General features: G+C 37.6%; 1 protein-coding gene across 1 annotated transcript in view; it reads right to left on the bottom strand.

Moving 5' to 3' along the window:
- The window catches only part of LOC107599606 (metal transporter CNNM4), a 44028-nt gene that overhangs the window by 20824 nt on the left and 22110 nt on the right, over positions 1 to 1094 (bottom strand). Inside the window, exons 2-3 of the mRNA XM_016291252.1 lie at positions 797 to 940; positions 286 to 420 (exon numbers count right to left, since the gene is read on the bottom strand). Coding sequence (XP_016146738.1) covers positions 286 to 420; positions 797 to 940 — 279 coding nt within the window. The remainder of the gene's footprint in view (positions 1 to 285; positions 421 to 796; positions 941 to 1094) is intronic.

Below are 1094 nucleotides of genomic sequence, written 5' to 3' on the forward strand. Positions count from 1 at the left end.
AAAAAAACAGGTTCAAAATGTGTCAATAGTGCTGGAATTTCTGATGGACTCTGATTTGTTTCATATTAAATACAGTTTGCATGCTTTCAATGGGTCTCTAGGCTGGGATCGGGTAAATGTAAGTGTATTAAACTGATATGCCTTCGTAAAGAGAATTTGCATTGATGACTTGATTGAAATGACACATTTGAAGCAGATTTTTTAGGACACTTTTGGTGTTTTGAGCAACATTGAGTGGATATTTTCTGTTCAGTGGACACGTACCGATACAGTGAGTTTGTTTACCTGTTGCAAGGAAGCGGTGAGCGGCGAGCAGCAGCTGAGGAGAGATCTTGACTTTCGACTCACTCTCATATTTGAAGGCAGAGAAGTCTCGCTTGTTCTTATTGTGTGCCACTTTCTTTCTGGTACGGTTATCAGCTGCAAAGAAATATACAAAAGACTCATTCATAAGAAATTGCAATGTGCAGAACTGGAGCAAAACACAGAGGATTTTACATAAAAGTTTTCATTCCATCAAAATATTCACACTGGTAGTACCATGAAAACTCTAACATCATGAACATGATTTTTTCTCAAAAAAATGCATGTGTCTGTGATTTCGCAAGCAGCGTGTTTGCGTGAAACCATATGTGAAAAGATTTATGATGCAGGACAGCAAGAGGAAGTCAAAAGTGTGCATTCTAGAGAATTTTTTGCTGTACGAGTGCTGTGTGGATTTATTTAAAAGATGACAGCTGTAATGCTGTCTGCATTACAAGACACACAAACAACACAAAAGACACATTCCACTCACTGTAGAGGTCAGACTCGTCCAGGATTTCTGATTTGATGATCTCCTCTATGACATCTTCCAGAGTGACCAATCCCAGCACCTCATAGAACGGATCTCCCTCTCCCTCATTATTAACTTTCTGAACAATTGCCAAGTGTGATTTACCTGCAGGAGAAGATAAAAGAATATTTGTGTTACTCTTTCAGTAAACAGCTGTTAATAATAATAATAACAACAATAATGCAGTCAAATAACATTCCTCAAAGACCTTCAGTATTAAAGGGGCCATATGATGCTTTTTTAAAGATCATTATTTTGT

Source organism: Sinocyclocheilus grahami, unplaced genomic scaffold, assembly GCF_001515645.1.
Source record: "Sinocyclocheilus grahami isolate Dianchi unplaced genomic scaffold, SAMN03320097.WGS_v1.1 scaffold269.1, whole genome shotgun sequence".
NCBI classification, from domain to species: Eukaryota; Metazoa; Chordata; class Actinopteri; order Cypriniformes; family Cyprinidae; genus Sinocyclocheilus; species Sinocyclocheilus grahami.